Genomic DNA, 12,485 nt, shown 5'->3' on the forward strand with positions numbered 1-12,485 from the left:
CTTTTTTTCTGTTTGATTATTATGTTTTTGTTGTTCTTGGACAGGGGTTGCAAACCTGTGGCTCTTCTCCTTATCTCCAATTACAAATGTTTTGGTGGCTGACCGACAGAGGATTTCTACAAACGATACTGGTGCTGATATTGGGTGATTTACAAATCTATCAGCCTTTTTTTTTTTTTTTTTTTTTTGCACGTGTGTTTTCATGCACACAAAACATAAACAAACTTCCCTGACATTTTTTATGTGCAGTTATTTATTTACTCGTTTACACCGACTCTGCTCAGATCAGCTGGTCCAAATGTGTTGCCAAGAGCGAAGTTGCAGAGTGCCCTCTAGTGGACAACCTATGCAATATCAATACTCATAATGTGCTTGAAAGGTGTTTCTCCCATCACCAAGGGCGTAGGAATGAGTTTAATATTGGGGGGGGGGGGGGGGGGGGGGGGGGGGCATAGTGACGTGACGCTATGTTGCGCCTTCAAAAAAAAATCACGCAAGTTAAAGATATCAAAATCTTTAACGTTATTTTTAAAGCTATTAGGCTCATTTTCTTATTTATTATCAAAGGCTACTTTTGATGTGATTAATTTGCACAAACACTGGTAGGACTCAAAGTGGCCTGTATAGCTTCATAACTACTTCAATGTTCCTAATTGTTTTATTTTATTGCCAATAAAAAAAAACAAAAAAAAACAATTTTCATTATTTTAGTGCTATAATTTCATAAATACAAATACAAAGTTAGAGTGCATGATCGCAGATGATCACAGGCATATCAACATTAGTAACACTGATATGCTAATTTATACCTCACGCACTTCTTTCGCTTTTAATTTAGGCTTCATTGTAATAGTCAAATATGTTTTATGGCTCCATACAGATTTGTTTGGTCAAAAATTGCTCAAAAATGTCTCTTTTGACAGTAAGGTTTGCTGATCCCTGTCCTGGGAGAACAAAGCAATATTTATTATAGAAAATTAAGTGTTTTAAAAGGTCTTCATGGTAAAACCTTTAAACATTTGTGACGCAGCAAAGGAAAAGCACATGGAAACCCGGCCAAACGTGCAGATTGAGAATCCCGGCTGCTCACAAAAACAGCCGAGCAGCAACACAATCAAGAAGCGGTCTTATATTTCCAGTATTTGTTATCTTAACTTCGCTGTCTGCACTGTCTCTTCACACTATGCCTGAAAACTGTAGTATATTGAATAGTTTCTGATGCATACACTTAAAATAAAACAACGCACTGAGGGGCAAAAACTTAACAACAGAGCTGGGGGTGCGACCCGGCCACTCAGCCAGCAAAAAATTTGGCTCCTTAGCGATGCATCTTTGGCCTGTGGTGACTGTCATCAATCTGAATAACAATAATTCAAAGAATGGACACATTTGGACATGTTCAATGTAAAAATTTGTAGAAAATAAACAGATGCAATCTGATTTTACACATTAATCTAGACTTTTGGAAATTTCAGGAAACAAAAAAGTATAAAAAATGGGCATGGTTTTCTCACGCTGCGTCACATTTATCAAGCGCAAAACTCAATCATCACTATAAGTAATTATCGGCCACTGATATCTGTAAATCCCATCTTATTTGCTAATGAGCAGATATGAGTCAACAAGGCCGATATCAGCTGATATCAGTGTTAGGCCCATACATCAGTGCATCCCCAGAACACATTATTAACCTATTTAAAATGGTATTTCATTAAGTGCTAAGTGTCAACATCAAAAGTGCCTTTATTAACACTAAGTGTTATCGCATGTTTAAAGTCTCAACCACAAGACTAGCATGATTAGAATTGTTGATTAATCTCAGTCAGGACCTTTAGGTGAGAGACTGAAGCCAAAGCTACCAATGTGGTGATAGAAATTATCAAAACCTCACAGGTCCTTTAATACGCTGTTCATTAGTAGAAGATTGGAGGGGAACCTGTAGTAGACAAGGTGTTAAAGTTTAATAAAGGGCTATATTAAACCCTAAATTGCCCAGTGAATGAGAGGGGTACAGCAACGATTCACATCTGGACATTCAATATAAACAAGGCAAACAAAAAAACATTAGTCCATCTCTCCTCATAACCTTGGACATTTTCCGTAATCACCCATCCCTGGTGTGCAGATAAGCCAGTAGAGCTTCGTTCTCATGGCAACGGGACTTAGTAACAGTCTAGAAAGCTGCTTCAAAAGGTGCTTGGGGCTCAGAGGGCTCTTTGGGAGGGAGAACGCTCCTCCTAAACACCACTTTGTGAAGGCCAAAGGACAGAAACGGGTGAACAAGTAGAAACTGGAAGAAATAAAATGAGAACAGGTGATGAATCTGAGCTTACGCTGTCTGGGTGGGGAGGGGAATAGGAGTCGGAGTTAGGGTTGGCTGCTCCTCTGAGACTTGTACTATCTCTGTGGCAGTGATAGCGGGAGCACACTCGGCCGCAGGCGAGGGGGAGCGGCTCTTGGGAGCTGCGATGCTGTTTGGGGTGGAAGTGAGAGCAGGTGCGGTAGAGGTGGTTCTGGAGGTAGAGGTGGAGGCTGGGGCAGAGGCCTGGACTGGTGCTGGATCATCAACCAGGGCAGGCGGTTCAGTGGCTGTTGCTTTGGCACCAGCAGGCTTGTTGTAGTTCATCTTGAGAATGTGCTGCTGGAGGTGTCTGATCCAGTCCTCCTGCACCGACAGCGGCCCGTGGAACTCTACCTCACAGAATCTGTCGAAGAAAAAAAACACCTTTTAAATGCTACTAATAACCAGTAAAATATCTGCAACTCCTCTAGCACAAAGAGATAAAACACAGTCTGATGCTGTTAAGCCAGATTCTCTCTCTCAGGGGCAGCCCATTCTGCCATTTGTGCTGCAGTTATATCAGAACTTAAGCGCTCATTCATGTTGCCTGAAAATCCCAAATGGTTCACTCTTCTCAACATAGTGCATTAGAAACTAAAAGTAGAGTACTGCTCGGCAGGGCGTGGGAACAGGGATAGCTGCTTGGGGGATTAACAGACTATTTAAAACTTAGCCAGACAGTCCTATTAATGCTACAGTCTCAAAATTCCTAATATTAAGAGCCCTGAACATTTTCTCTTGAGTCCTGGAAAGCTACATCCCAAGTTTCAGGTTTTACTTACCGGCACTTCAGGGTGTAGAACTTGCCCACCACTTTGACCAGCGGGTAGGAGGGTGGTTTGGGCACCAGGGCAGGGACGGTGCCTGTGCGCGGGGGCTTAGGAGGGCCGCTATCCCTCTCTGTTCCGTCCGGGCAAGACGGGTGCTTCAAGGGCCGACGCTCAAAGCCTGAACAAGAGGAGGAGGTAACAAACGAGGTTGGTGCGAAGTAGAGCTGCACCAAAACGCTTGTATGTCAGTATAGCTTGGAGGTAATTCAGTCATTTAAAGTCAAAAGGGTTTCAGTTTTCTGTTTAAAGCTGAAATATGTAGGTTGTAATATTCTCTTTTCTCATTTGCTATTGTGCTCACATTCATTTTGGAAAAAAATCATAACTACATAATGTAAAATGGTTAAACACTGACTGAAACAAAAGCTAGAACTTTAATTTCCTTCTCTTGTAACATTTCATTCATTTTCCCATATGTACAGCAGGTGATTTCTGCTATAACATGCCTGTTAATGCCGATATCTGATCAATCACATGACAACAGCTTAATGGCAGTAACTAACCTAAACTGGTCTCTTTTTTTTTCATTTTAGATTCAAATACTTGAATTTTTGGGGGGAATATGTAATATATGCAGGTATATGTACCTGAGTGAGTGAGTTAGAGCCAAAACATATGCTGTATCCTCACGTACCTCTGGGCAGGCGGACATTCAGCTCACTGCGCGCCACCTGTGCTTGAAGCGGGTGGCTGCTGCCGAGCCGCGAGAGGCTGGGACTGCTGCGGCCAGCCCTGATGGGAGCATCCTGGAAGTTGGTACCAGTTTCCTCCTCTGCAGTCTTGGAAGAGCCTTGGCTGACCTCGTGGCTCAGTGGACGCACCAGGCTGACGGCCAAAGAAGAAGACCACTGAGAGGAGGAGGAGGAGGAGGATGAAGAGGAAGCCTTCTGCGATGAGATGGGGAGGATATGATCAGAATCCGCAGTGAGAGGTGAGCTGCTCTTCTGGAAGATGGGAAAAAATGAGTGATCCTATCAGCAGTATATTACCAAAAGACTGCCAAGTCCTGGTATACTTGTTAATATGCAAATGTAAACACTGGTATATTAACAAAGTAAATAAAATGCCAGATAATACTTTGAATGTTTCCTTCTATTTACCAATAAAGGCATATCTACAGCTACAGCCTGAAACTGGTTAGCTTGGCGTCACGGAAAAACTAAAAACATTTTCTTGCAACTCATTATGATAAGACAATAAGCAACATTCAAGAGCATGTTTAAAAAAATTATCTTAATTTTCTGCAAAATGTATGGTAGTGGGAAAAATCATCAGTGTAATTTATAAGATTTACCCTTTTAAAAGGTTTGATAGTAGTGTAGTTGCAGAAAAAAGATCAGTATTTGAACTGTTAGAATTTTTGTTGTTTTTACCTCAGTTCACCTCTAATTTAAGTGAGTTTATATCATTATCAGAATAACTGTGTGTGGAAATTTGCCCATGTCAACACACAGTACCTATACTGCATGGGTACATAAGTAACTGGACCCTACAAATTGTTTCTTGGGCAGCTGTGTGTCATTTCAAAGTTAGTTAAACTTGTGGGTCACATGTGGCTGCGAGTTATGAGGTGCCATTTAGATTGACGTGGACTTTGTCTCTGTGTAGTCTGGCGAGCCCTATGAGGAAGTATTATTTGCATGCTGAAAAAATGTGTTTGTCCTATTCTAACATGCTTGAAAGTCAATATTTGGTGTGACCACCTTTATTCTTCAGCAGTCTGAACTCTCTGAAGCAGCTTTGTTGTCATTTCTTTAAGCAGTCTTCAGGAATAGTTCTCCAGGCTTCTTGAAGGACATTGAAAGCTCTTCTTTGGATGTTGGCTGCCTTTTTTCTGTTCTCTGACACTTTCCAGATGGCATTGTAGGGTTGCTCAAACTCTGATAGTACTTAAACAAGATCTCCCACACCACTGGCTGAAATGTAGCCCCAAACCATCACAGAGCCTCCAGCATGTTTTACAGATGGCTGCACACACTCGCTGTTGTACTTCTCTCATTACCTGCTCTCTACATATTACTGACCATTTGAACCAAATTTGGATTCATAACTCCATCAGATCTGTTGCCAATGATTTTCAGTCCAGTTCTTCTGTAATGTGGCATACCTCAGCCTTTTCTCCCTGTTTCCCTTCTTTAAGAATGGCTTCCTGACAGCCACTCTTCCACTGAGACCATTTCTGTTGAGGCTTCAGTGAACAGTAGATGGATCAGCTGAAGGGCGAGATGCACCTCTGACGTCCTGTATCAGCTCCTTGCTTTGGATTTTTTTCCTATTTCTTGACCATTAGATGCTGTTTATTTGCTGTAAATAGTTTTGAAGCTCCCCCGTTCATTGTTTGTCCTCCACTTTTCCAGTTTAATCTTTTTTTTTTTTTTTTTTGGAACACACTGCACACCGTGACTAGATAGCCCGAGTTTTAAGCAAATAGGTCTTTCATCCATTCCGTTAGGTGACTTTAAACTTGAATGATTCATAGGTCAGTGTTCAATAAAAAAACAAAAACATTCCTCTGAAAATGGCCAGGTACAAGGACTGGACTGAAAATGAGTGAAAAAGCAGCCAATGTCCATAGAAAAGATTGGAAAGACCTTCAGAAAGACTAAAGAACTATTGCTCAAGACCACTTTAAACATTACAAGAAGGTCCGGCTCTTTGGAGGCAAAATATAAAGAGATGAGTGGTGACTCAAGACTTTTGCACAGTACTGTATAATTTTTTGAAACCCTAAAATTTGAGCACGACGTGTTAAAAGGGTTTTATCTCCCACACGGTTCTTTCGGTACTTATGTTAAAAATGTGTAATTGCACACATAATTACAATAATTACAGTGAGGACGGCACATCTAACTAGAAATACTCAGATTGTGTTAATGAATTAGGCAGCTGTAACAGAAAAGATCCTCTATGCTTATTTTAAAATTACCATATTACAAAGTATATATCCAGCTATCCCTGCTGACCTTTACTCACATCTGTCATCTATAAAGCATTAATTAGGAGTCTGATTATGATACAAGCACTTAGCAATTAACAGACCCCCAATGAGCTTTACAAAGTAAATGGATTGTAAATAATTAAATAATGGGGACAATAAGGAGGCAATAGATGTGATAGCGGACACATACGGGCTACTACGCACTGGTACTTACGCATTAGTTACAGCGCTGGTAAATGTATGAGCTAGATGAGGCCCAAATGTCATAACGTTTGAGGCCCAGATAATTGGGACCTATGGCTGTGTACAGGTGGCAGCTGTAAGCTGGCTAGAAACAGATGCGCCAACTGTGTGTTGCGATTGCGTGTCTTTGTGCTTGTGTGGCAGGTACTGGCCAAGCTATGTGCTGGCACATGACCCCAACAAAACTAACTGGTGAACTGGCTCTTGGCTACACAGGCTGAAGCTGGACACGGCCTACAGGTCCGAGAAGTCAAGCGAACGTGAAAGTGCTTTAAACCTGCATTTCTAACAGGCGCTAAAGGAATGTGAGGTTGTGTAAAGGTTGTAAGTCAGAATGTATAAAAAGTCTATGAGAGAATGACCCTCATTAAACATTTTCCTAATGAGTTTACGGCCTCGATTGCCATCAGGTTCTGCTTCGTACACCACACTGTGAATTATGTTCCCATTTACAGTAAAACAGACAATAAAGTTCAGGGCAGACAAAGAAGTCATATTGTTGGCTATAGCATTACAGCTAGAACGTTTGGGTACCACACAAGAGATTATACATTTTGATCATTTTTGCAAATAAGTAAATACAACCTCAGGAAATACATGAAATGTATAAATACAACCTCTGCAGGCAAGAAATGTGACCTTCTTTAAAAATGAATGGACTATTTTTAAATGAAGTTAAACTTCATGTTTTAAAACAGCAGTCCAAGGAAGATCTACCAAAGAGAACTGCACATCTACTATGCAGACAATAAAAGAAGCACTCCAGCAAATCTCTGGCTTTAAATGTCACAGAGCTGAGACACAGACACTGAAGAGGTGACTTCTACAGCAGCACAGACCCCAAAATCCACGATGATCTCCTTGAAGAAACACATGCTGAAGGCTTTGGAGTAGATCTTGTGGTCCCCTGACTTAAGTCACTGGAAATCTGCCAGGGGACCACGAGTTGTGAGCACAACCCAGCCACAAAAATCTCTCCAAACTTGAAAAGATCTCCAAGGACGAGCGACTGACTCATCGATCCGACACAGAAAGCTTTAACTTGCTACAAAAAGTAAAATTACCAAATGTTTTCTGCATGTGGCAATTAGTGTTTTACTTTATAAAGTTCAGAAAATAAAACCAGAACAGTGTGATGACATCTGAAGCTTTCACACACAGCTATTACCCTATTGTTTTTTAGCACCAATGACGAGGCATAGCTGCCCAGTTTTAAGCATTAAGCGCTCCCAAACCATCTGACAATCTTCAACCAATATTGACATAACAGCTTTAATTAGATCAGTTGTCCCAAATAGTGCCTGGATCAGCAAACTTACTTATGTAAGTTATATTAGCCCTGCTGACTGGTCAGAATGTGTTGGTCTGCGTGTTTAGAAAAACAAGCTATCATCACAGAAGTTGTCTGAGTGTGGGCGTTCAAAACGTGTGCTAATGCAGTATTTCTTCATCCAAGACACAGACCAGACTCGCTGGGTTGATGACACTATTACATCATTACTATTTTTTTTCCTGTGATACCGGTTAGAATCAGTCCATCATATCATATCAGTAAAGTGCAGAGCCACACCAATACTGGATTTTTGGAGCCAGTGTTAACAGGAGCATCAGGGGGCAGTGACCCCCATTACAGCCGGCAACAGTAATCACAAACTGAGAGACCAAACAAAAGATGAAACCGACAAAAAAAAAGAAAAAAAAACGAGACACAGGTCACATATTTCTAATGTAAAGTCTATACCTGCTTACAAATAGCCACATTTACTCCACTTTAAGGCTTTAAGGAATGTCTGAGCTCTGTGGTTTAGGCATTTAATGCACACTTATAGTACCGTGCAGCAGTCTACAACCAACACTCATTACTTTACACTTTGCCTCCAAGTAGCCAAACTTTCTTCTAATGTTTTAAAGTGGTCTTGAGCAGTAGATCTCCAGGCTTTCTGAAGGTTGTTCACAGTTCTGGCTGCTTTATCCACTTGTTTTCAGTCCAGTCATTGTACCTGACCACCTTCAGAGGAGTGTTTTTGTGTTTGTTTGTTGAACCATTTAATACTGACCTATGAATCATTTAAGCACTGAAGTCACCTAACGCAAGGGATGAACCAGTGTTGTGTCTACACATAGCAGACAACTTAGCAAAGAACCAGTTTCAAATCATATCTTCAGAAACTTCGTTACTTTAGTTCAATCTATGAAAAATACCAAAAGCTTCAAATGCTCACTTTTCTTCATGCTCCTTTAAAGGCTTACAGACACACATAATGGCTCATTCCCAAGCAAACCTGAACACGCAGACACACACACACAAAAACACATACACATGAACACACACCAAGTTACCTCATCCAGGAAATGCAACACTGTCAGAACTCCTTTTTTTGCTTCCTACTGTAAGAAAGCCTTCCAAGACGACAGAGTAAAGGCTACTTTATTTTATGTCTTAGTTTAGGTTGCATGTATACTTTATTGTATTTGACATTACTGTACTTATGATAATCTAATTTTGTATTTTAAGAAAAAGTATCCTTTAAAAAATATGATTTTAATGTGGCACATAAATACATGAAAGGCTTTAGTTTTTTGACAGATGTTTGCAGTTGAACTATTAAAAACTGCAATTTCTAAAATGTAAAGACCCGTGTTTTTTTCTCTTTTGAATATTAATTATTTCTCATTAATAAGACAAAAGGTAGTTCTTATCCGATTACTCAATTAATCAATGGAATAATCGATAGACTACTCGATTACTAAAATAAGTGACAGCTGCAGCCCTAGTATTTATGCACCAATAAGGTGATTCCAAACTTGGCATACCTCGGCATGGTGTGAAGTGTGTCCTTAAAAATTTGAAAATGTATGGACAAAAACTATTTACAGCAGATAAACAGTTTCTGAAAGTCATCACCTTAAGAAACAGGGAAAAAAATCCAGCACAGAGCTGACCCAGGACCTGAGAGATGCATCTGGACCTTCAGCTGATCCATCTACTGTTCACTGAAACCTCAGAAATGGTCTCAGTGGAACGGCGGCTGTCAAGAAGAAATTCTTAAGGAAGGAAGCAGGGAGAAAAGCCTGAGGTATGCCACATTACAGAAGAACTGGACTGAATATCAGTGGCAACAGGTCTGATGGAGTGATGAATCTGAATTTTAAATTTTTTGTTTAATTTAGTTTGTATGTACAGAGGAGGTCAGGAGAGGTACAACAGTGAGTGTGTAAAGCACGGTGGAGGCTCTGTGATGGCTTGGAGCTGTTTCAGCCAGTGGTGTTGGAGATCTTATCAAAATTGATTCAATTCAATTCAATTCAATTTTATTTATATAGCGCCAAATCACAACAAACAGTCGCCTCAAGGCGCTTTGTTTTATGGGTAAAGACCCTACAATAATACAGAGAAATTATGAACACAGAAATGTACCATCAGACTTTGAACCACCATGCAACACCATCTGGAAAGCATCTGATTGGCAACAGATTCATTTTTCAGCATGACAATGATCCCAAACACACTGCCAGTGCAGTAAAAGCATACCCGGATAGAAAAACACACATGAACACTATCAGTCATGGATTGGCCTCCCCAGAGCGCAGACCTCAACATTATTGAAGCATCCAAAGAAGAGCTTTGAATATCCTTCAAGAAGCCTGGAGAACTACTCCCGAAGACTGCTTAAAGAAATGAGAAGAAAGCTGCCTCAGAGAGTTCAGCCTGTGCTGAACACCAAATACTGACTTTGTCTGATATACTGCATTTCCATGTATGTCTGCAGATGTTTCAATAAATCACTTCACCTATTTCCCAGTTTCCTGGCAGAATATTAAAATATGACCTGAAATGAGCTTTATTCAAATTTTCCATAGTTTAGTTATTTTTCTTATTCTTACTTTTTTTTATAGTTGTAAACTGAATGTAATATTTGAGATTGCAAATTAAAGTAAACAAGACCTTTTTTACTGTTCACTATCAGCCGCAAAATGACTACTAACAATTTTTTTCATTAGTGAATTCAATTTATTGGTGTATAAAATGTCAGAAAACATTGAAAACTGTCATGAGTCCCTCGAAGACAAAGAAATCATCTTAAACTGTTCTTTACCTCAAACCTATCAAACAATAAGAAATAAAAGCAGCATCTCCGAATAGTTGCACAGGTATGTCAACTGAGTAATAAATTAATGATATTTACGTTAAGACGCCTTTTTAACCATGACATCAGTCGTTACTTAGACCAATCGATACCTACAGCAAGGTTGACTTGACTGTGCCTGGATGGAAAAAAAAACCCTTTACAATATGATTACAAGGACATTTAAAAGGTAATCCGTTCTGTATGTGTGTCACATCAGCACTCAGGGAAAAAGGTGTGACATTGACGCAAATGCACCAGAAACTAATTCAGGAGGGAGGGAAAAGGGAAAAAAAAAAAACATACATTTTTCTTCTATCAACAGCATGCCATAATTTATCTGAAGATGAAACATAAGCTGCCAGGCACCCTGGTTACTATGGCAACTATCAAGTCAATAGCTGAGTTGTTCTGGCATCTGTCCCCACAGTGATTTTTTTTTTTTTGCTTGGTGTAAAGACACAGGATCTACAGTAAGGCTCAAAGCTGCGAGACAACACGTCTGAGGCTTTCCAAGACACAAAATGTCTGTCGTGCCACCAGCTGGGGCTCGTTAGATCTCCAAGCATGACGCCTATTCAAAGACACTGCAAGGAAAGCGTGAGTGTCAGAAAAGTAGCACAGTGGGTTATGATCTCGTATTGCATAGCTGTGACACTTTTGTCTGAGGCACGGGCTCCTCTACTGATAACTTCCATTTTTTTGTTTTAAAATCAAACATTCACAGCAGCCACAATAGACTTTGCTGAAGCATCACAGGCCCAAAATAAAAAATTTTTTAAAAAAACAAGTACCTCGGCTTGCTGCACTGATCTGAGTTATTCAACTAAAATGCATTACCAAAGACTGACTGCCACGCCTCACCTTCTTGAGGGCGGTGCGGTTACCCTGCATGTAGCTGCGGTGCATCTCCAGCACCTTCTGCGGCCTGCTGCGCATCCAAGCGCTAAGCGTCTCAATAGGTGATCCATTTACACACCACTCAGTCACGCCAAACTGCCTGAGGTGGGCTCGCGCGTGGCTGGCTAAAGCCTTACGGTTCTCAAAGTAGAAACCACACAGCTCACAACTGGGATCTGAAAAATACAGGGAAGGAGTAAAGCGAAGACCTTTTCTTACAGGATAATGATCAGTATCACATGGGGTTCAGGGTAAGTGGAAAAAGCTATGACTTACCCTGGTGTCCATGCTTGTCTGGGGAAGGTTTTCTTTTGAAGGAGAAATCGTGTGGAAGGGATGAGAAAGTCTTAAGCGGATGTGGAGATGAGCGTGCAGTCTCCACCGACTGAGCTTCCTCGGACAGAGGCCTTTTCCCCAGTGGGGACATCCTGAAAAACTTCCCTGCAGATGGAGTAGTAGATGGGCCCACAGACCCCACACCCTGCTTATGGAGCCTTGACCCTGACTGCAGCAAGCTGAGAGGAGATTTACGGAATTTGGAGGACTGGTAACCCGAAGCACCCAAACCTTCAGAGCCACTGGCGCCCCCTGTGCTCTCCCATAGGGGACTATTTGCTCCTTGGCTCAGCTCCTTCTTCACTCCTTGGTCTGACTGGGAGGAGCCTCCTACCCCTCTCTTGTGCATAACCTCCCTCAGGGTGTCAATGGGTGAGCCATTGACGGACCACTCTGTAATGCCCATCTGCCGCAGGTGGGAGCGGGCGTGGCTGGAGAGGCCTTTACGATTCTCAAAATATTCCCCGCAGAACTCGCAGCGAATATCCCTCGTAGGCTCCACTTCATGGGCCATGGCTAAGGAGAGACCAATGCACTCTATTATCGCACACAGTGAATCACTGACAACTACCTAACAGTTATTATTGCCAGGAAATACGCTACATTTACATATATTGTTTTTTGCAGCATTACAAACCTATACCATTCTCTTGTCTGTGAGATAGACTGTACATAAAAGGTGGAAGCAACTGCTGTCATTGCAAAGTGTCTTAAACCTGTAACCTTTCTCATGACCAGTAGGGGGGGCTCCTCTGGTTGCAAAAAGACAT

General features: G+C 41.2%; 1 protein-coding gene across 2 annotated transcripts in view; it reads right to left on the minus strand.

Annotated features, from left to right (window-relative positions):
- Nucleotides 1-453: 453 nt before the first annotated feature.
- The window catches only part of wizb (WIZ zinc finger b), a 28,537-nt gene continuing 16,505 nt past the window's right edge, over nucleotides 454-12,485 (minus strand). Inside the window, exons 13-18 of one of the 2 annotated variants that reach the window (XM_030735475.1) lie at nucleotides 11,656-12,231; nucleotides 11,344-11,555; nucleotides 3,806-4,115; nucleotides 3,124-3,289; nucleotides 2,334-2,705; nucleotides 454-2,247 (exon numbers count right to left, since the gene is read on the minus strand). In XM_030735475.1, coding sequence (XP_030591335.1) covers nucleotides 2,238-2,247; nucleotides 2,334-2,705; nucleotides 3,124-3,289; nucleotides 3,806-4,115; nucleotides 11,344-11,555; nucleotides 11,656-12,231 — 1,646 coding nt within the window. In that variant the 3' untranslated portion in view covers nucleotides 454-2,237. Of the gene's footprint in view, nucleotides 2,248-2,333; nucleotides 2,706-3,123; nucleotides 3,290-3,805; nucleotides 4,116-10,495; nucleotides 11,067-11,343; nucleotides 11,556-11,655; nucleotides 12,232-12,485 lie in introns of those variants that run through there. The other variant, XM_030735477.1, reaches the window with a different exon arrangement.

Source organism: Archocentrus centrarchus, chromosome 8 (genome assembly GCF_007364275.1).
Source record: "Archocentrus centrarchus isolate MPI-CPG fArcCen1 chromosome 8, fArcCen1, whole genome shotgun sequence".
In the NCBI taxonomy this organism is placed as follows: Eukaryota; Metazoa; Chordata; class Actinopteri; order Cichliformes; family Cichlidae; genus Archocentrus; species Archocentrus centrarchus.